General features: G+C 39.1%; 1 protein-coding gene across 1 annotated transcript; it reads left to right on the forward strand.

Moving 5' to 3' along the window:
* Positions 1-4,890: 4,890 nt before the first annotated feature.
* mtmr9 (myotubularin related protein 9) lies at positions 4,891-17,698 on the forward strand. The gene is made up of 11 exons (XM_085247227.1): positions 4,891-4,976; positions 5,368-5,552; positions 7,378-7,486; positions 7,640-7,765; positions 7,864-8,037; positions 9,483-9,700; positions 10,594-10,755; positions 10,851-10,992; positions 11,099-11,319; positions 11,565-11,716; positions 15,758-17,698. The coding sequence occupies exons 2-11, from the start codon at positions 5,371-5,373 to the stop codon at positions 15,919-15,921; spliced, it is 1,650 nt and encodes a 549-aa protein (XP_085103353.1). The 5' UTR covers positions 4,891-4,976; positions 5,368-5,370; the 3' UTR covers positions 15,922-17,698.
* Positions 17,699-20,814: the final 3,116 nt, after the last annotated feature.

The raw sequence follows: 20,814 nt of genomic DNA on the forward strand, positions 1-20,814 counted from the left end.
AACTAACTCAAATAAACTCAAACTATAAAGAAAACATCCTTAGGTTTACTCCTTGTCAGTCTGGCAAAATGTATTATCACAGCTTGCCTGATGAGGCTTTAGTTTGTACTGAGACTTAGCATTTCTACAAAACTGTGAGTTAACTACTTTTAAAAAGCTCTGTTTTGTATTGTGCTACTTATGCTGATTTTCCTATATCTTGCCTCTGGCATGTTCCTTCATACAATATTAAATAAAAACACTAAAACTAATGAAAAACTAAACGGAAATGCAAAAAAAAAAAAAAAAATACAAAAAAAGCCCTAACTAAATAAAACTAAATCAAACAGTCAAAATGAAATTAAAATGAAAACTAATTGGAGGACACAAAACTATAACATGTCTGGTACTCAACTAACAAAAGCATCCCTAAATATTTACACTCACTGGCCACTTCATTAGGTACATCAAGTCATCGTCTTATTATTATTAGTAGTATTGAATCAGCCAATTACATGGCAGCAACTCCTTTACATTTAGGGGTCAGGCCTAACTAGTTGATGTTCAAGCTGAGCATCAGAATGTGAAAGAATGGCAGTTTAAGTGATTTTGAGCATTGGATGGTTGTTGGTGCCAGACGAGCTGGTCTGAATATTTCAGAAACTGATGATCTGCTGGGATTTTCCCCACACAACCATCTCAAGGGCTTACAGAGAATGGGCTGAAAAAGAGAAAATATGAAGTGAGCAGCTGTTCTCCGGGTGAAAATATTTTGCTGAAGCAGGGGTCAGAGGAGAAGGTCAGACTGCTTCAGCAACAGGCAACAGCAACTAAAATAAGCACTTGTTACAACCAAGGAAGGCATAAGAGCATCTCTGAATGCACAGCACATCAAATCTTAAGCCACACCAGACCACACCAAGTGACACTACTTCAGTAAGCTCAGGAACCAGAGCTCAATCCAATAGTGCATCTTTGGGATTTAAATCAAGGATATGCAGCCAACTGCAGCAACTTTGTGATCCTCATGTCAAACAAAATCTCTGAGGAGTGTTTCTAACCAGGGTCCACCAGTTATTTGGCTCAGAGTAGCAGGTATAACTTCGTTAGTACCTCAGGTCTCTAAACAGTGCCTTGTGATCAGCACTCTGGATGCACACTCAGGTCTAATGGCCTGGGGTAGGCAGTGAAAAAAAGGCCTCAGAGCAATAACAATTAAAAAACAAAACTGTTTTCTTGTAATAACAATAATTTTACACACAAAAAAGCAAAACACAAACCTACAGTAGTGGTTTGGATCAGAGATGAGTTACCTTTAACCCTGTGAGGTCAGTGATGACCCCAAACCTGGTCCTAAATCCCAACATTTTGAGAGATAAACAAATAAATACTTATTTGTTAGAAAAAGCAATGTAAATAGCTGTTACGTGCATCAATTCAAATATTTTTATTTCTAATTTGCAAGAACATTTTCTTTTAATTGGTGGGAGAACATTTTAAACATACAAAAATCGACACATCCAGAAAGCATGGGATCAGATGGACTCAGAGGGCTGAAAGAATACAAAGCAGGAACAATAAGGCTTTTTTGAGGAGTAGGTCTGGGGTGACGATTTTCTAAGGGTGGCATACGCAAAATTATTCAGGCAGTATGTGTGTGATCCCCACCCAAGTACAAGGAATCCGCGAAGCAGTGTGGCTTTACTTCAAATGTAAATGTGGCATCCTGTGAATAATATGTTCAGGTTGAACAAATCAATGATGCACTGTAGGCAAGGCTGTGTTATGATTTCAGAGGTTAAATCAATACAAGTGGCAATGAGAAGCTAATAACAAGACTGTGGGATTCTCCTCTACTTTGGATGAGTATTAGTGATGCTGTAAATAACATCTATCTGGCTTATGTTAAATTTTACCATGGGTCACTTCTACTGATGTGAATAATTATCCCCAGAATATCAATGTATGAATCTAAGAAGGCAGCTCATGCTTTGTTTTTGTTTGTGTGTGTATGTAAATGTATATAAACCATGAGAGAATGAGAGAAAAAGAAGTTCTAATCAATTGCAAAAAAGAAACACTGAGCTCTATCACTTCATTGAAGGAGCTTAATCAACTTGATCAGAGGCAATAAGCCTACTGATGGAGCACAGAAGTGCAAATCCAGACATTTGTCACAGTGAAAAATCACAACAGATTCTGGTGTTAGACTCCGCAACTACATCGAAGTCATTATCTGCCTTGACAGACAGCTCTGATTCACTGGACATGCCCAAAATAACATCACACAAACAAGAACCATTCAGAACAGAAGGTTAAAGTGAAGGAATGAATCATGGATGAGATTGTCTTCATCAGAAGATGAATGAAGAGCCCGGGTGAGTAATTGGTGTTGGTGTGGGTACTAATTATCCAGCCCCTAAAATTTGCCAGACGATGTTCCAGCATGTTCGGAACTCCTCAATAAATGTCAAAAAATTGCTCTGTGGGAAGTGTGGGAGTGAGCATTCAGTTCCCTCGCGACAAATTTGGACACTTAACAGATCACAGTTTGACGTTAACTGGGAGCCTGTCAGTGCACCTTTAATGGGAAATGTGGGTACGTCTTTGGCAAGAGTTACATGCAGTGATTTCCCACGTTCCACGGAGTTACAGTCATTATGCTTCACCCACTTTTATATTTATAACTTCTTCTTTTTTGTAGGTTGTGGATCTTTTATAACAGATGCTAAACTAAATCAGCTTCACATTTCTCAGAGCATCCTCTTAAAAAAAAGATAGAGGTTAAGTTAGTCTGTTGTATTCTGTGAAGTGCATGTTTGGTTTGAAAGTTATTTTTTATCAGTTCATCTCGTGACAGCAAAGCATCTTCTCCCCAGAAGAAGAGCAGTTATTTGGTTTGTAATGCAATGCTGGGTTTCACATTCAATTTAGCCCTGGCGTCTATACAGCGCTCCCTATGATGTGGGCTGGGAAGGCCCAGAGCAAACCATCTATTGTGAAGCTTGGACAGGCTGCAAGTGAAGCAAATACCGTGCTGATTTGCAATACATCACAGACACACACACACACCCACACAATGCTCAGAATGTCTAAAACAAAATGGTCCACAGTAGCCTCTGCCAAGCTATCTGCTATTCTTCTTCTCTTTCTAAAAGCGTTCACCTCTTTAGGGAGTCTGCCGTTCAGACTCCTTGTGTGTTCCTTCATATGCTTTAAGATCTCAGCAGGCAGTTGTCCTCGCTATTCAGCGAGCTAAGACAAAAACCTCAGGCAGCGTTTCTTCTGCTGCACGCCCTTTCTTTAGAATAAACTCCCCAGCCGCCTTCAGCTAATGCAGCGCACACATGATCTTTAAAGCCCGAGTCAAAATGTCATTATCTCTAATGAGTATGAGTGTGTGCAGCTTTTTAATCTCCTGATTATTTAATCAGCATCCATAAAGCAGAAAAGTGCAGTTTAGTTTGAGCTCATGCTTAGCCTTGTCAGTAGGTCCCCTCCTCCTCTGTCATTTGTGTTTAAGGGTACTGAAGTCTCCTGTGTCAGTTCTGCCCCTGCCAGCTGCCTACTGGCTCCTCCTTCTCTACCCCCCCCCCCCCTCTCTCTCTCTCCTCTTCTTCCTCCTCCTCCTCCTCCTCCTCCTCCTCCTCCTCAGGCCAGATATGACTTCTCTTTGCTCTCCTTGTTAAACTTTGCTACACCAGCCTGTCAAACTGTACTTGGAACTACACAAAGACCCAACACTAGACTTTTTTTCCTTTGGGGCCTTGAATCATTGGACTTAATATTAACTGTTAAAACTCTGTCTTCAGTTCACTTTAACTCCTATTTTTTCAATTGTATACCGGACTCAGCAGGTCATTGTTGTCCACTTATTTTTTCTTTTTGTTGTTGTCTAAGTTGTCTTGATACATTTACATTGTAGTTTACAGCTTGTGCGTTTCCCTGACTTACTGCAGTCTTACCTTGCATACCTATCTGTGATCAGTGGTATTATCAGGCCTCCACCACCAGGCTGGATCAATAATTTAGTGTAATTCCAATTTTTTTTTACAGTCTATAGCAACAATTGTCAACAACAGTCACACCAAGTTGCTTCATGTTGTAAGGTAAAGAACCTACAATATTAGAAAGAAACTTCTATTACCAGATGAGCTCCTATAAGGAAGCAGTTGGAAACTGAGGGAATGACAATCTCTCTGTTAACAGGAGAAATCTCCAATGGAAACAGACTCAATTAGACAGGAGAGAGAGAGCCAGAGTTTAATAATTGCCAATAATTAAATTGAGTAGTGTGTGTAAACCCGCAGGAAGTGAAAAGAGGTACGTGATTCAGTGCATCATGGGAAGCTTCCCAGCAGTCTAAGCCTATTACAGCATTACAAAGAGATGGCTCAGGGTCACCAGATCCAGCACTAACTCTAAGTTTTATCGAAAAGGAAAGTTTTAAGCTTAATCTTAAATAACATGTCTAAATGTATAACATGACTCACAGCACATTATTTCACCGGTACATTATGTACCCGGTGAAATCAGGGCAATACTGTTTAGACTTCTGAAAGCCAGAAATCTCTCAAACGTACTCCAATGTCACCACCTAGTGACCTTTTTTGATATTCTCGGTAGACCCCAAACACACAGACACTAAAATGAAACAGCCTTTCACGGATTTTCAGAAGCCTTGTGGATGAACCACTGATCTGACGCTGCCTCCAAACCACTAAACTCTAAACTCATTCACTATGTTGCTGTATGTATGTTTAAACATACTTATATATAATATATGGACATTATAAGTTCTTCGGGGGCTTTACAGATTTAAAGTATAACGCTAATGTTAAAAAACAGGAGAGCACAGAGTCACTTCCCGTTTTAGATGAAAATTGCGGAATTTGGGATGCAAAACTGAGCCGAGAAAAGTCGGTTGTTTCTAGTCGGCGTGTTTTTCTTAACGTACCAGCATCGACCTGCGACCAAATAAAAGAAAACAGTGTCAGGTAGTTGTACGATAAATCTTTTTAGTATTGATGAAAAACGCTCCTTGTTGTTTTTAATATTTATATTACACGTGATGTTTGTGCTTTGGCTTGAGTTTCGAAATGTCGGCCGTTTTTTATGGCAAATTGTCCTCCTTTCTGTCACGATTAGCCTGCTAGCTGACGTTAGCGGTTTAATTTCCGGAATAGAATAACTTTATCAAGATGACCGATTTTTGCAGTACTTTTTCATCTTTACTGTTAACCGACATGGACGTACACAATATATGTCTCATATATGTCGACAGAGGTTGCGCTGGCCTGTCTTTACAATAATGGTAGCATGACCTAACCAATAGCGTTGTATTTATGCTTTAAAATCACCGCGGCTGTTTTCGTTCTGTCTGGTCAGATTATGGAGTTTGCAGAGCTGATAAAGACACCCAGGGTGGACGGGGTTGTCCTACACAGGCCTTTCATGCCTACTGTGGAGGGGACTCTGTGTTTGACTGGTCATCACCTGATTCTCTCCTCCAGACAGGACAATACGGAGGAGCTGTGGCTGCTTCATTCAAACATTGACTCGATAGAGAAGAGGTGACAGCGTTGTGTTATTGTTTTTCTAAATGACTGTTATGTAATCTCTTTGTGAAAATGGTACATCACCTACCCTAAATAGATGCAGGTCAGTAGGGCATGCATTTGTTAAAATCCGTTTGAGTTCCGCCTGTTTTTTAGTGCATGCTGCAGATCCGATTATTATTTATTAATAGTGTCCATATGCATAACTTGCTTATAGTTAAACTGGTTAGAGAAACTAACATTAACTGGTTAAAGACACGGGGCTTGTAGTGGCAAAGAATTTGTTTTTCTTCACTGCCATTTCTGGTAATTGTACCGTTTTTAAACATTTTATGTTGGACACAAAATCAGGTTGGACACACAAGCCTCAGGAGGTTTGCCTAGTACTTAACTGTCAGTTTCTATTACAGTATTGGCCTAATAACCTGCAGACTACCTTAAGGTTTAATTTTAGGTTTTGGTATGGGCTTTCTAAATGGAGGATAACTTGGAACAGTGGTAAACCTTCCCAAGAGTGCCTAGCCGACCAACACTGACACATCCAGGAGGTCTGAATAGACACAAGATCAACCTTTAAAGAACTGAAGGCCTCAGTTAAAGCCAGTGTTCATGATTTAACAATAAGAAAGATGCTGTGCAAAAATGGCATCCATGGGAGAGTTCCAAGGTGAAAAATCACTGCTGACCAAAAAGAACGCAAAGGGCTTGTCTCACATTTTATAAAAGATATCTTGATGATCCCCAAGACTTTTGGAAAAATACTCAATGGACTAACGAGACAGAAGTTGAACCTTTTGGTAACATGGCATTTTATTTAAAAAACAAAGTCATACCAACAGTCAAACACGGTGGTGTTAGTGTGATGGTCTGAGCTGCATTGCTGCTTCGGAATCTGGATGGCTTGCTGTAGGGATAGGATAAGTATAAGCCATAAGGCTTCAGCCTATTCCTTTTTCGGTTACTGTTTGAGTACTTTTATGTAAAATTATAATCTGTTGTTGTTGTTGACTGAAATAAAAATTTCAATTTCAATTTTCAAATTTATTTAATAAATTCCCCACTACCCAAAAATCCTGAAGGAAAATGTTCAATCATCAGTTCATGCCCTGAAACTCAAGCACACTTTGGTTATGCACCAGGACATTGGTCTGAAACACACAAGTGTTCTGAAAGACTCATTGCCAGTTATCACAAACACTTGATTGCAGTTCTTGCTGCCAAGGGTGGCAAAACGTTATTAGGTTTTTTTTAGATGGTGCCAGGTAGGTTTGGATATCCATTTCCTTTAATAAATTACATCATTTTAAAATGGCATTTTGCATTTACTCAGGTTGTCTTTGTCTAATATTAAAAAATATTTGATCTGAAACATTAAAGTGTGACAAATATGCAGAAAAACCAAACAAAAAAACGAAGCAGGCAAATACATTTTCACAGCACTGTATTGTCTCTTTCATTGTAAAGCAAATGACTCATAAATCCTCCTGCCTTTCTGACTGAACTTCATGCAGATGCCTTCACATTAATCCATTAAGAATGGATTTATGCAGCTCATTGTACTTGGATACTGGCCAATCCACTCTTTCATCTGTAGCTGGGGCACGTTGCTGCTTAGAGCTTACGTACTGAGCACTGAGTACTGATACTGCCTTTAATAACAATCACTGAATCTACAGTCAAACTAAAAGTCGTTTCAACGATTCTTCCAGAAACCCAACATGACGATAACATAGAAATTACACACAGAAAGCCGAGCTGTAGGGCTCAGAGTAGTTCACTGATACTCTGTGTTTGTTCATGACATTCATCCTCTTTATTGTGCTCACCTTTTAAATTTTAGATTTGTGGGGTCTTTGGGGCACATCACTGTCAAATGCAAAGACTTGAGAGTGATTCAGCTTGAGATCACTGGTATGGAGGAGTGTCTCAACATTGCCAGCTCTATCGAGGTAAGAACAAAGGCTCCCCGTCGGAAAGAGAGTGATTATTTTTAGCTACGCTATATTTTTCTCTCAGGCTCTCTTTGTTTTTGTCATGTCAAGTTAAATTCTGCATGTGATTAATATTGTGAATAACAAGTCAATGTTTTCATTCCTCTCAAGGCTCTGTCCACTCTTGATTTAGTCTCCCTGATGTACCCTTTCTTCTACCGGCCAATGTTTGAAGTCATAGAGGATGGATGGAATTCATTTCTTCCCCAGAATGCCTTTAAAGATTTGGAGTCCATGGTACGTTTAGGTGACATTACAGAGTAATTCAATTTGAATCAGGGTTATTGGACCTTTTTTTGTTTTGTTTTCTCCATCCCCTCTACCGCACTTTGCAGACAGATGAGTGGAGGCTGAGTGAGGTCAACAAAGACTTCAGCTTGTGTCCGTCATACCCCCCACTAGTGGCAGTACCCAAAGATTTTGATGATGAAACGCTGAAGAAAGTAGCTACTTTCCGTCACGGTGGCCGTTTTCCAGTACTTAGCTACTACCACAAGAAGAACGGCATGGTAAGCGCAAGGAAAAATAATTACTCTGCCTTTGACCGTCTCTTTTGCTTCTCATCGTTTGTGTTTTTGAACATTATAGCTAGGGATGGACTGATCCAATATACAATACCGGTATTGGTCCGATCCTGACCTAAATTACTGGATCGGATATCAGGGAGAAATAAAAAATGTAACCCGATCCATTAAATATAACAAAAGCACCTCACGAAACTTGCAAAATGGCTTAACCCAGGTAGTGACTTTAGCACGTGGGAGCAGTATGCGTCACGTGATAGTGCGGCTGTTGCGTGGGAGACCTGTCGGTGGTCTGGAGTTGTTTGTCACTGAAAGCATCTGGAGCCTCGCTACGTGCTGCCAAACCGGTATTTCACCTCTGAGCAAGCTGTCCCAGATAAGTAAAGCAATTGTGTAAGTTCATCTCTGAATGTTTGTAAAGCATTTTTATGTTAAGCTTAACAACCGATATATGGAGCTTTACTTTGGGGAAAAAAAACCTGTGTTGCAGGCAAAACAGTTCCATGGTTCCCAAAAAACTATGAAAAAACATTTTTTTTCATACTTATGTTTTGTATAGAAATGACACAAAAATCAATCTCAGGTTAAATGTGATTGAAACAGCTTACACTGACATCCATCTTGATAAAACATGAGTGTCATGAAGGCGTGTTTGCATTCATTTGCACTGCTTTCCACTCTGGATGTCTATTTATGCTAAGCTTTAAGTATAAAAGGGTCCATTCTACAACCCGTTTTTTTTGTTGTTGTTGAATATAAACATTATTTTGTGCTGATATTGCACTTCCTTTTTTCAGAACCAAAGAGTTTTTGAAATTTGCATAAAACTGCATTTTAAATTACTTTAAATACTTAGATTTACAGATCTGCTGAAGGTTTAAATAAAAAGATAAGTATTGCTGAAATGCAAAATATTTTGGAAGCGGGATATTTTTTGCAAGTGTAATAGAATAGCTTTAGTGTTTTGTCTTTTTAAATTTGAGTATGAACTGTTGGGAATAAATAATTTTTCACTGCCTCAATAATGCTATGCTTTTTTATTAGTAAGTGTTATAAAGTTATATAGTGTAGTATTAAGTGGACACAGCCCTGAAAATAAAAGCATTAGACCATGTGTCCTTGGGGAGTAGAAAGCTGCAGACTCTCGCTCATGCTGGGAAAATGCAGATAAGAGGGGACCATCTCTAGTGGAAAGTTACTGAGACACTGTTGTTTAGACTAGAATGAAGGAGCTTCTGTAATAAAACTGCTAGACATATACAAAATGCAGCAAGATATTTAAAAAAAACAAACAGTTTTTATTGATCATAAAATAGAGTATATTGGATTCATATCAGTATCGACAGATATCCAAATTCATGATATCGTATCGGACATAAAAAAGTAGCCATCTCTAATTATAGGGGCTGACAAATCACTTCCACTTCCAGGTGATGATGCGAGCAGGACAGCCACTGACGGGCACCAATGGGCGACGGTGTAAGGAGGACGAGAAGCTGATCAACGCCACTCTGCGGCCAGGAAAGCGTGGTTACATCATTGATACACGTGCTATCAATGTTGCTCAGCAGGCCAAAGCCCGAGGTGGAGGGTTTGAGTTGGAGGCCAACTACCCACAATGGAGGAGGATCCACAAGGCCATTGAAAGGTGATTGGACACTTAGATATTAAGAAGACAGTAACACTTTATAATACGACCTGTTTAGAGTCTGTTGCATTGCAATTCCCTCGTGATTAAATGGAATTTCAATCTATTTTATTAGAAATTAAAATGTCATTATAATTGCCTATAAATGCTTAAAGGTGGGTTCGCTAGAATACGGGGTAACAACTCACCTTTATACAGGAAACAAAGGAATAATTATACTGTAAGTACATTTAAGTAGTGCCTGAATTCTGGCAGTTTTGCAAGAAAGCAGCTTGGGTTGGATTATGGAGTTGCTTAACCTTGCCTAACTAACTGCCTAACAGGAACAGAGACACTCTTTTTACTGTACACTCCTTTTGAAAGTTTTGCTTGAAAAGTGAGTGTGAAAGAAAAAAATACTTGGCTTCATCATTATACAGTTAGATAGACAAGCAGATTTTGAAGGTATTTGTTTTTTCTTGTAAGCTGATAAGGGAGATCACGTCTTAAGGACATTTGAATAATAGAACGTCCATCATGCACATCAACATAAAGAATATTAAAAAAAACAAAGATGTAAAAAGCATGATTAACCCACTCCATAATATGGCACTGAAAAGTGCAACTTGTGTTTTTCTGCAAAATTACCAAGAAATTGCACAGCTTAAATTTACTTGTGTTTAAATTCCCTGTAAAAAGATGACTCGTTACCCCTACTTTTAATTATTTTCAGGTAAATATAATGACAATGTATTTTCAAATAAAATACATTAACTTTTAATTTAATGAAAAGGGAATCACACCCTTAGTTGTGGGCTGTATTGTAAAGTATTACTGAGAAGACTAGATAAAGTGGAAACTGATTGAAATGCATCTCATACTTTAAATGATCTAAATAAATCTGTTTTTTGCAGGTATAATGTCCTTCAGGAGAGCCTGATTAAGTTGGTGGAGGCATGTAACGACCAGTCCCACAGCATGGACCGCTGGTTAAGCAAGTTGGAGGCTTCCAACTGGCAAACTAATGTCAAAGAGATCCTCACCACGGCCTGCTTGGCTGCCCAGTGTATTGACAGGTCTGTTTTTCATTTGGTTGTCCTCATGTCCCAGTAAACATAAACTCGAAAAGCAGCGAGCAGTGACAGACTGTGGGCTTGTGTGTTTATCTCAGGGAGGGAGCGTCAGTGCTTGTTCACGGTACAGAAGGGACAGACTCCACCCTGCAGGTCACCTCCTTGGCTCAGATCATCCTGGATCCCGGGTGCAGGACCGTTAAAGGCTTTCAAAGCCTGGTAGAGCGGGAGTGGCTCCAGGTGAGCTTAGATGCACTGTTTAGAGCCAAATGTTGTCTTTTCTTTCACCTTCTCCTCCACAGTGTGAGTGTTTCCACTCATTTCACCTCTTTGACTGCTTACACAGGCTGGTCACCCTTTCCAGCAGCGCTGTGCCCAGTCTGCCTTCTCCAACAGCAAACCTCGCCATGAGGCCCCTGTCTTTCTTCTCTTCCTGGACTGTGTGTGGCAGATCCTTCGCCAATTTCCCTGCTCCTTTGAATTCAACGAGAGTTTCTTGGTACTGCTTTTCGAACACGCCTACGCATCTCAGTTTGGGACATTCTTGGGCAACAGTGCAGCTGAGAGGTAAGATAGGAGTTGGCTGATGTAAGACCTTCAGTTTATGTCAGGGCTATGCTTTCAGCTGTGTGATGTGGGTGTCACCCTACGTAGTTTAAGAATACATCATTTGTTATTATTTGTTGTGTTGCTGATAGTTAGGTCATGCAAAAATCACGATGCTCTCCCTGCAGCTGTGAACCACCTCTGATAAAACAGCCGTGAACCAGTTTTCCTGTTGGTCAGTCTGACACATTTCTGTCTTTTCACAGAGCCAGACTGTGCTTGCCTGAAAAGACTGTGTCCCTTTGGTCATGGGTGAATCGGCCGCAGGAGCTGGAGCGTCTGACCAACCCACTTTACGAGCCCAACAGTCTTGTGATCTGGCCATCTGTGGCCCCTCAGAGTCTGCTGCTGTGGGAAGGTAAGAAACAAATATATTCGTAGGTATCTCTTAAGAAGAGGGAGAGGAGGTAGAAGGGAGGTCTGGGTGTCTGTACAAAAGACATCTGCCTCTGTGATCCATAATAGATGGATAGATAGAAAAATCAGCAAATTTCATTTTCAGACCTTGTTTCCTTTTTTATAAAAGAAAGTTTCCTAAAGTGAAAAAAAAGGAAACGTGCTGGATAATTTTAAGTTTTAAAATAATAAAGTACACATAAAGTTTTGTTTGCAGGTTTTAAGGGAACATTTATAGCTGGGAGTATTTTTTTTTAAATTTAATCTTTATTTAAGTTTCAGCTGTATTTATGTATTTTTTATACATACATTAAATCCAACTGTTACACTGAGTGTCTCATTTACAACACGAAAGCAATTAAATGGCAAATGTTAATATTCTTCATTGAAAGCAGTCCAGTGAGACCACATGCTGTACATATTTTGCAGTTTTGACTCATGCTTTAAGTTTATTCTCAGTCTGAAGATGGAGTAGGTTAATATCTAAAAACCCACCATGAGGATCAGGTGATAAAACTGCTGTTGTAGCCGCAGGTACACGATTAGAAATTGGGCGTACTCACAATTACAAATACACATTTGCTCACTCATACGTTCTGAAATCTCACCAGTAGGGGGCAGCATTGATTTGAGCATTTGAACCCTGAATGACCCTGACAGCCACTGGGACCCGAGGACCAGCTATTTGTGCTTTCCAAGGTTACAAGCATGAAGACAAGTATACATACATTATACAGGATTTTTAAAAAATATTATCAGCAAATAATTTTAGATAAATAAACAAAATGTTGCACGTCAATTTATTCTTTTTACAGTCACCTTTGATCTTTAGTAAAGATAAGCATTCAGTCCCATGATTATCCAATAGTGAACAAACTGTTGGTTGCAGCTTTGTCATGTTGTGTACAGCTACATGACAGGTGAGGTATGTGATCAGTGCTGTCTGACCTGCCACCTGAAACTCAGCTAGATGACTCAGCTGAATTTCATGTAACTTGGTGGAGAGGTGGTACTTGTGCAGAAGTTTCCGGTATAGCTAGCATTATGAATCATTTTACAAGAAGAGGTAGAACACACTTTGGCATTTGGGAAATTGTTCAAAATGCTCCTGAGGTGTGTCCGTGACATGTTCAGCCTGCCTGTGTGTCTTTTTACAAACAGTTTCCTCACTGAGAGGCAGTGTGATGATATTATGGTAAAGCATGAGTAGCAAAATGGTGCTAAATAAAGAAGCACTGATACAGGCATACAACCACAAAATCTGTTGTGGGTAATTTAAAGTGCTGTTTTTTCACAAGTGCCTTTTGGCATTAAACACAAACATCATGTATCAGTGGAAGTTATATCAGAATATCAGTGTATATAAATGTGATCCTAAATCTTTTTAAATCAAAATTATTTGATCATTTTACATGATCGTTTTTATTTAAATTGCCAGATAAAACCAGCTTTACCAATGTTAGCATTATATCATCATTGTTTTTGGTTTAAAATTATTACTTTTTTCACATTTTTCACACTTTTTAAACCACTGACAATTCAATTCAATTTTATTGAAATGACAGTGTACTAATTTGATTTTAACAAATTCAGAATGAATATGTAAGTCTGAATTTGTCTAAATTGTGAATTTGAGTGACTGCAGTGAAACTCTTAATTGATGAGGGTTTTTTTTTCCCCACAACTTTAATAATGGTGGTTATTCTTATTCTTAACTATGGTTGTCTTAATGTCAGTGGGTTCAGCATAGTGCAACAAGTACAACAAAGCCCTGGGGAGATCTGTGTTAGACCATTCATAAAGAAAAGTTGGGGGAGGGGGAATCCAGACCAACTAGAGGTCATTAGGTTCATGCATTTCGTGCATGGGGCCTCTCTTACTGCCTAAAGCCGTTCACGCTATATGAAGTGGAATGCATAAGAACTGAGTGGAGCACGTGATATCCTGCTTATGCAGCTCTTTCATAGAAAGTGACGCACACTCCTCAGCCCACCTTAAAAGACCCAATGGAAGTCCTGAACTCTAGCTGCTGATGTGGACACTAAAAGAAACTGATAGCGTGTGTAAAATCTTTACATCCCAAAAGTTCTGTGTAATTCTTAGCGAAATAATATTGAATAAAAATAATGGTTTAATTGAAAAAACAAAAAATGCACTAAAATAATGTTGTTGTTTTTAATTGGACTGCAGTTTGATCACTTTAAAGGTGTTGAGTAAAAATGTGGAGGTTTTAGTCATTTTATTTGTGTCGCACATTTAAGAACAGCCGACTTTAAACTGTTGAAATTCAATTTTAAAAAAATAGCTAAAAGACATGTAAGAGTTAAAACACTGATAAACATGACTTTTAAACATTTTAAAATCCAGTTAGAAAAAGACTTTACAAATACAAAGGAAAGAAATGGAAAGCAGTCAACACTATTCACAAAAGACACAAATGTTATAAATTCAATATAATTCCAAAAAGTTAATGAGCAAAAGGATTTCAGGATTATTTCTGAATTACACGGCTATAACTGTGTAATAAAATCCAGGACTGGTGAAATGTCAATTATCCATCTTGGGCTTTTCTGTGTGGAGTTTGCATGTTCTTGGTTCTTGGTTGGGCGATAAAGCCTCAAAACTATGTAATGGTATTTCAAGGAAATTTATGATAATAATTTCTGATAATATAGAGGGAAAAAAATTGTGCATAGGGTTTTTCACGGTGATTGCAACTTGTGGGTAGAAGGATTTATTTATCAGCACAAACTAAACGAAGGGCTTTTCCGTCCTTCTTTTCTGACAGTCACTGATGACACAGCTAAGTGTCTTAAAACATCATCAGTAAAGCTTATTTAAAAGAAGAGTAAAAAATGACAGGGTTTTTTTTGTTTTTTTTCCCCAAAACATGAAATTTACAATATGATGCCAACGACCTAAGATGCAAAGAAATACTGGAAATATTGCTCACAGTGAGCAATATAGAGACAAAGTAAAAGCAGTAAGGCTGAGATGGGTTGGACATGTGCAGAGAAGGGATAGTGGGTATATTGGACAAAGGATGTTGATAATAGAGTTACCATGCAGGAAGGAAAGAGGAAGACCACGAAGAAGATTCATAGATGCAGTGAAGGAGGATCCACTGTGGTGAGCCCCTAAAGGGATCAGGCAAAAGACAAGATTTTTATTTTTCATTAAAGGTGAGGAAATTGGGTAAAAGCAAGGCTTTAATGTCAGCTAAACAACAAGAAATTCACTGAGGGATCAGAGGCAAGTGTGTCTAAATAGCAGTAAATAAAATATATCAATGGGCATTTGGAGTACAGGTCCAAGTTGGCTGCAGTTAATTAATTGTTCCAAATATTGCGTAAACATAGGGATGCATATGCACATCCTTCCGCAGCCACCATACATTTCACAAGTATTTTGTTATCAATGACCCAAACTTAAAAAGAACTAAAATAACTGAGATCTTATTGAGTAGTGCTATCTACAGACGTGTTACTGGGTTCAGAAACCTCAGTTTGTTGACACACTGGCTTTCCTTATGACTGACAAGTAAAGCGATGGTTCATTCCAGTCATACAGCTCCTCTGTGTTTACACCTGTTTCTCTGCCAACAGCCTCCAACCACCATTAAGATCCAGTGGTTTGTTTTTTTTGCGCTCAGCACAAACTGTGTGAACTGTTTTTCGAGACTGCTTTAAGTTTTAGACATGTCAGAATCTTGTATTTGTACTCCAACTCAAAGCTCCACAAAGAACCACATCCAGCACGATAATACACTTTATCTGTTAGCTGTTTGTTTTCTTTATCACAATTATGTGTGTATGTGTATGTGTAAGTATGTGTTCTCATAAGAAAGGTGCATGCTTTCCCGTTAGTGTACAGTGACTGCACACGCAACGCTTACATAACCTCTATCAAGGTTGTGAGACTGCAGTGTTTAGAAGAAACCAGAACTGGAAGAAACCAGTTTGTGAATTGTTGTTTTCTGATTGGTCCTGCTCTTCTGTGACAGGAGTGTTCCTTCGTTGGAACCGCTCCTCCAAGTGTCTGGATGAAGCCTATGAGGAAATGGTTCATATAATAGAGTACAACAAGGAGCTTCAGACCAAAGTAAACAGCCTGCGCAGGCAGCTGGCCCAGCTTGAAACTGAAGATCCTCTGCTGCATACGCCATAAAGAGAGAGAGACCTCTAAAAGTAATTGAGATGGTACATTCAAAAATCACAGACATCCCAGCTTTAGCTTCCCCTTTTTAAAACATAATGTAAGAAAACAACATTATTGTCAAGTTATTGTGAACGCGACTAAATGAACTTCAGTTTTGATGCTTTAATGAAAAACATTTTTATCATGGTGACTCATTGCAAACTACACTCGAGTAAGAGGAAAAAATTCAGAAACAAAAGCGCCGTCCTTATTAGCCATTTCTCAGAGTGCAGATAAAAGCTAAACCTCCCTTATCACACTGTGGTCTAATATCAGTGTACAGCCAGACCTGCACATGCCTACTGCTCATTTCTATAGATTGTGCTGTGACTGGGCGGCTGATTTCACTGTTGCCAAACCTCTTCAAACACCCACACTCGTACTTGCTGGCTTCCATTTCTATATACGTGATGTGTAAAAATGACATTGTGGACCCTTTTGTGCTTCTCAGCACTGATCTTGTGTAGTAGAGGATTAAAGGGGCATTTTAAGGACAGCTGGAGAAAAAAAGTGTCTCAGTTGCTACAGGGTTCACATATTTCGTAAAAGTTCTGCTGAATGTGTACACCATTAGACCGCTGCAGAGTAACTATGGCAACATATAGGGTGCTGTAAGGGAGCATGTGCTTTTGCTGCACATTGAGATGACATACTAAGCGTAGGTAGGGTCAGGCCAGTGAGGAGGGAGGTTTGTATAATATGTAAAATATCAGATCAATGCTTGACATTCCAGTATCACAGCCAGAATTTGCACAAACGATTTGATGTAACCACGTATAACAATAATCTAACGACTAGATCGGTTGCTGAGCATCTCTGACTTCTTGAGTTTAACATTCAGAACTGATGCACTTTGTGTCAAAAGCATTTCTTTATCTGTATGTACGTATACGCAAATCAATTTTACTCCCACTTTGAAAACGATCTCTCATCAGTTGTTGCCATAATAGATGACAAATGTCCAAATATCAAACAGGACAATATGTATCCAACTAACCTACACACATGTTACACTCCAAAACTCGTGTCTCTTCTGGAAAATGTGCTTAATTGTCAGCTTCTCACATCCAAGCTCATACTTATCTCACGAACATAGGAATTATCCTAAACTTCAGCGGTCAGTAAAGCTGTCTGTGTCACTATGGCAAGCTGAAACCCGCAGCGCTCTTTGCTTATAGACCTTAGTTCTTTCATCTTTCAGTGCACTCTTTGGTAGTACCATTAGAAAAACATCATCTAGCGTTGTAAATATAAATATATTTTTTTGTTATTATGGTCTGGGATTAAAAATTAAATGCACTGCAGCCATCTTTGGCCAGTTTTGTTTGATTGCCTGTAACAAAGTAGATGATCTATGATTTATCTCGATGTCTGCTCAATACTAATACTAATAATCACACTAAGCTTAACTTACTTCCACTACTTTGAAATGCTTTGACAAAGAGAAAGTTTACGTGTATATTTCATGTGTGCATGGATAGAACATTTCTTATAGTTGTGTGATGCCTAAGTGATTTTCGCTTTGTCAGAAAGTTGACAAAATTCAAAAATGTAATGTCACACAGTAGATAAATAATCGTGTCTGTTGTACTTTGTGCAATGCCTTACTGTAAAATCCAGATTCAAAATTATGTGTACATATTTGTCGCTGCTGATCAGAATGCTTGAAAAATCTAATATTGATTAAAATTTGTTGTTGTGGTTTTTTTTTAAGTTTTCACGCCATTAAAATCTGTATTACAACAAAGGAAGCGTTTCAGTTCTTTAATCACCACACAGTCTGTGCATCATTCAGTTTTCCGTGATTCAGTGTCACCAGTCTCATTAAGCTAGTTTTTAGGGTTTTTTGTTTTTTGTTTTAAGAAAACAAAGTGAAAGCCACCTAGTTGGCTGTAAATTGAGCATTTAGCAATAAAATATACCTATCCTACCCATACCAAGGGCTACCCTAATGTTAGCCCTTGGTATTTGAAGACCTTTTTCAAAGCCTCGGCTTCATCTCCAACTCTGTATTTTCAAACTATATGAGATGACTTGGTGGTGGATCTCACTGCCATGGAAGGTGGAAGACACTGACTTGTCTGAGATGAGTCTGAAAGAAGATGCGACACAAACGGTATACTGAGAACGTTCACCTTCAAAGTAAAAGTTGGACCTTACTTGTGCAACCGACACATATCAAAAGGCTCAACTTTTACTTTGAAGGTCAACGTGCTCTGTTTACAGTTTGTGTTGCACTTCTCACATTTTCCGCTTTTGCAGACAAATCAGCGTCTTCCATGCAAATTCCTACTGACTGCAGCAAGCTGAAAGAACCAAAGCAATCACAGAGGGCTTTTCAGTGCAGCGTCTTATACTTATTTGTGAACAATTTCACGCTACTGACTACCAGCTACCACATGCAGAATACATGTTTTTCTGCAGTGAACGGGGGTTTCCAGGCTGGTCGGTCAGTAGGCCTGCGCGAGTGCAACGTCAGTAATTTCACAGCAACTTCCAGTAACCTCCAGTAACCAATCACAACCAGGTAATGAGTACACATTTAGTGTTGTATAATAAAAACAATAAAATCAGAAGGGAGGTGTTTATTGTTGAATTCAGAGATGAAGAGAATAGTACATTTGTTTTTAAACATACTCTTTTCTTTTTCTTTTTTTTTTTACAGTCTGACTTTCTTTTGCAGGAAAAAACATCGCCCCCTGCTGGCCATTAGAAATATTTCCTTGACTGACACGTTGACTTGGAGGCTGTGTCCATCTTTTATATACAGTCAACAGGCCAACTGTTGACTGTGTCTCAACAGGACAACTTTTTAATGTAAACATGTCTGGGTCATTGTTCCATTATTTTCATGTGGACAAAAATCTGCTTTAAATATATCAGTATTATTTATTTTTTTCCCCCTTCCAAAGGTTCCAAATACCAGAAAGAAGTCCTAGAAAATATCCACGTTATGTACCCTGTCCTTGACAGTCTGTCCGAAGATTAGTAAACAGCACCCTAATAAAATGTGTTCGCATTGCTGTGACGACACAATCATCTGATGCGGCGACTGGGGCAAAAAATAGCCAAGGGTCAGCTGCTTCATAGGGAGAGATATCCATGTTGCAGTAAGTGTTTACAGTGCTGCTGGTCAGCCACAACTCTTCTGTCTGTATCATTAAGTCTTTGTGTCTATCAATACCCTAATTTCATGTTTATTACTCACAAGGGAACCCTTAAAATTCTCTTGAAGCAAGGAAGGATTTTGTGCATTATCAAGTAAGATTTTAGATAGAAACTATAGCTTGGTTTATAAGAGACTTTGATTCCCATTTTTAGTAGTGACACTGAGCTATGTAACCTCACAGCTATCAAGTGTCATGTTTGTCTCACATTTCCTGGAATTGCAGGTTACTTAGAAGATTATCCCAGTTTGCGGTTGAAAGGAAAAATATATTTACGATTTCTTTTTTCTTTCGAGAAAAAATTACATCTTGTTTTTCTTGCCAAAGATCAGGTCAACTTGTTTTTCAGGTAGCTGTTTCTTTCTCAGTCATGACAGGCATGGGGGTGTGCTCGCATGCTCCACTCATATTCCAGTGCAGGCCTTAAGCCCACCCTTTGCTTGCTCCATTCAGCAACGTCATCAGTCGTTCTGACTCGGCTCTATCTCCTGCAAACAAACCTGAAAGTCAAACAGAAAGTGTGTGCATTCATCATATCGTTCACTGATAAACATCTAGATTCAAATCAATGAGGCTGGAGAGCTTCTATTTTTTTTTTTTTTTTTTTTTTAATTTTGCCAGGTCACAAAAACTCCAGTGAAGCCAAGGATTTGGTGTTAAATGGCTTTTAAAGTCCATCCTGTAATCGTCCAATTTCTTTGATTGCAGGGCTGCATCGGGCTCAACACCTTGTTTTGCTTTACGTAGACGTCTGCTACTTCTAAATTGTGCACCATTCATATCCATAAAGACATGAGCGCATTCGAACTGTTTGCTTTCAGTATAGCGAAATGTGTTTTACTACACTGGTACATATTCCCATGTAGCAGCTGTGGTTGATGTGATTGATCTTGCAGAGCTTTTTTGACTTTTGAATGTTTTGGCATAAATCTAATGTGACCTTTTTGTTCTTGTGACTGATGACTTGTTTGCACCTTGTGCTAAACAGTCTGTATTTTCTCTCTGTTTTTCTCAATAGAATCAACTAGGATAACTGCTGAGACAGAGTTTTTTCCCAACTCGGGGATTAATAAAGTATTTCTTATACTTATCTTCACTTATGAAGACGCTTACCTGCTGGAGAGTGCTCTCTTGGATGCACAACTCGGATGTTGTGATGATCTACCCCACTGTTGCCCTTTGTTGAAGTTCAGTCCCTTTTATGTTGCTGAGCTCACAGTTTTTTAGGCACTTTAACTTTCACCTCATTTGACTGCATGTTGCAGATTCACAGCCACAGCTTCCAAAAGGAAATTGAAAATCACATTTTAAACCCACTCCACTCCTCTTTTTACCCACTTAACTGATGAAGAATAGCACCTCACGGCCTTTCACGTCAACTGCCCCCTTTCTTTGGTCGCCTGAAAAGGCGAGGGCCTTATATCCTAAACTTTTCCTGCGATTTAGAGTGGACACTCTTGATCTGAAGCTGGACTTTGAGCCCACGTTCATCATGTGAATGCGACTGTCATGGTAAACGTGTATTTGCAACAGTATTTGCACGTTTGACACGATCACACCATCCCCTGCCAATGTGCAGCCTCGGGTATTTTTAAGTAATGCATAAACCGCGTGGCCTCAGATTACGTGGATGCACAAAGATTGACCGGGCGTCGGTGACGCCACGGGAGGGAGTGGTCTGCGAGGGAAGACCGCA

The sequence above is a fragment of the Mchenga conophoros genome, linkage group LG15, assembly GCF_057382185.1.
Source record: "Mchenga conophoros isolate Kocher_MC1m ecotype Shallow Benthic linkage group LG15, M_conophoros_male_GT1.1, whole genome shotgun sequence".
Classification (NCBI taxonomy): Eukaryota; Metazoa; Chordata; class Actinopteri; order Cichliformes; family Cichlidae; genus Mchenga; species Mchenga conophoros.

What these genes read in the sequence shown, in the direction of transcription:
- mtmr9 (XM_085247227.1), top strand. Translation starts at nt 5,371, where the DNA reads ATGGAGTTTGCAGAGCTGATAAAGACACCCAGGGTGGACGGGGTTGTC. An exon ending in ACCACAAGAAGAACGGCATG is followed by an intron (nt 8,038 to 9,482) that starts GTAAGCGCAAGG and finishes TTCCACTTCCAG; the next exon opens with GTGATGATGCGAGCAGGACA. An exon ending in GAGTCTGCTGCTGTGGGAAG is followed by an intron (nt 11,717 to 15,757) that starts GTAAGAAACAAA and finishes CTTCTGTGACAG; the next exon opens with GAGTGTTCCTTCGTTGGAAC.